The sequence below is a fragment of the Mizuhopecten yessoensis genome, unplaced genomic scaffold (genome assembly GCF_002113885.1).
Source record: "Mizuhopecten yessoensis strain PY_sf001 unplaced genomic scaffold, ASM211388v2 scaffold10953, whole genome shotgun sequence".
NCBI lineage: Eukaryota > Metazoa > Mollusca > Bivalvia > Pectinida > Pectinidae > Mizuhopecten > Mizuhopecten yessoensis.
Genome location: NW_018408804.1, coordinates 744,025 through 745,167, shown reverse-complemented (window position 1 = coordinate 745,167; position 1,143 = coordinate 744,025). Strand labels below are relative to the sequence as shown.

Genomic DNA, 1,143 nt, shown 5'->3' with positions numbered 1-1,143 from the left:
TACAATAGACACAGAGACTGGATTGTAACACAGCATGCCAATATAGCTAAAATTGTATGGCTTGATAACAAATTCTTTCTTTTATTCATATGCTATTTGAGGCTTAAGATCTTCTAAAGTTATGATGACAGAACTTAAGTATTTTGCATGCTGCTTTTCAATAAATGCCAAAGGAAATTTGATCTGAATAAAATCCTAGTCCAAACACTATTTACCTTGGTGGGGTAACTCTGAAGGAAGCGTATCTTCTCGAACAGCTTCACGTTGTCGGAGCGCAGTTTATCAATCTCATTCTGTAGCAGAGTGACTTGTTGTTGTTGTCCCAGGGAATGCTGTAAACAAACAACAATCGTGTGTCATGGTTATGGATTGGGAAATATCATAAAGTATAAAAAGTTACAGTGGTTTGTGAACTTAAAAGATTTCACTGTGTGTCTACTCACCGCCTCTAGTTCCTGAGCGCGGAGTCTGTACCTCTCTCTTTGACTCTGTACGATGGGAAGAAGTGAATCTGCAGCAGACTTGCCTCCTGTCTCCATAGGGATGACCACTAAACAGAAAAGCGGTAGAGTAATTCTAAAGACAGCGTTGATGTACAGTGCAGGGCCTTTAAGATATACTACAGTGCAGGACCCTAAAGATATACTAGAGTGCAGGGCCTGTAAGATATACTATGGTGCAGGGCCTTTAAGATATACTATGGTACATGGCCCTTAAGATATACTACAGTGCAGGGCCTGTAAGATATACTACGGTGCAGGGCCTTTAAAACATACTACGGTGCAGGGCTTTTCAAGACATACTATGGTGCAGGGCCTTTAAGATATACAATGGTGAAGGGCCTTTAAGATATACTACAGTGCAGGGCCTTTAAGATATACTACGGTGCAGGGCCTTTAAGATATACTAAAGTACAGGGCCTTTAAGATATACTACGGTGCAGGGCCTTTAAGATATACTAAAGTACAGGGCCTTTAAAACATACTACAGTCCAGTACCTTCAAGATATACTAAAGTACAGGGCCTTTAAGATATACTACGGTGCAGGGCCTTTAAGATATACTAAAGTACAGGGCCTTTAAGATATACTATGGTGCAGGGCCTTTAAGATATACTAAAGTACAGGGCCTTTAAGATATACTA

General features: G+C 40.2%; 1 protein-coding gene across 1 annotated transcript; it reads right to left on the bottom strand.

Moving 5' to 3' along the window:
* Positions 1–119: 119 nt before the first annotated feature.
* Positions 120–545, bottom strand: LOC110464066 (protein CASP-like). Its single transcript, XM_021519091.1, has 2 exons — positions 444–545; positions 120–332 (listed from the first exon to the last, which is right to left on the bottom strand). The coding sequence occupies exons 1-2, from the start codon at positions 537–539 to the stop codon at positions 135–137; spliced, it is 294 nt and encodes a 97-aa protein (XP_021374766.1). The 5' UTR covers positions 540–545; the 3' UTR covers positions 120–134.
* Positions 546–1,143: the final 598 nt, after the last annotated feature.

Coding starts and splice junctions, on each gene's coding strand:
- LOC110464066 (XM_021519091.1), bottom strand. CDS start 539: ATGGAGACAGGAGGCAAGTCTGCTGCAGATTCACTTCTTCCCATCGTA. Junction 333..443: donor GCGCTCAGGAACTAGAGGCG/GTGAGTAGACAC, acceptor GTTTGTTTACAG/CATTCCCTGGGACAACAACA.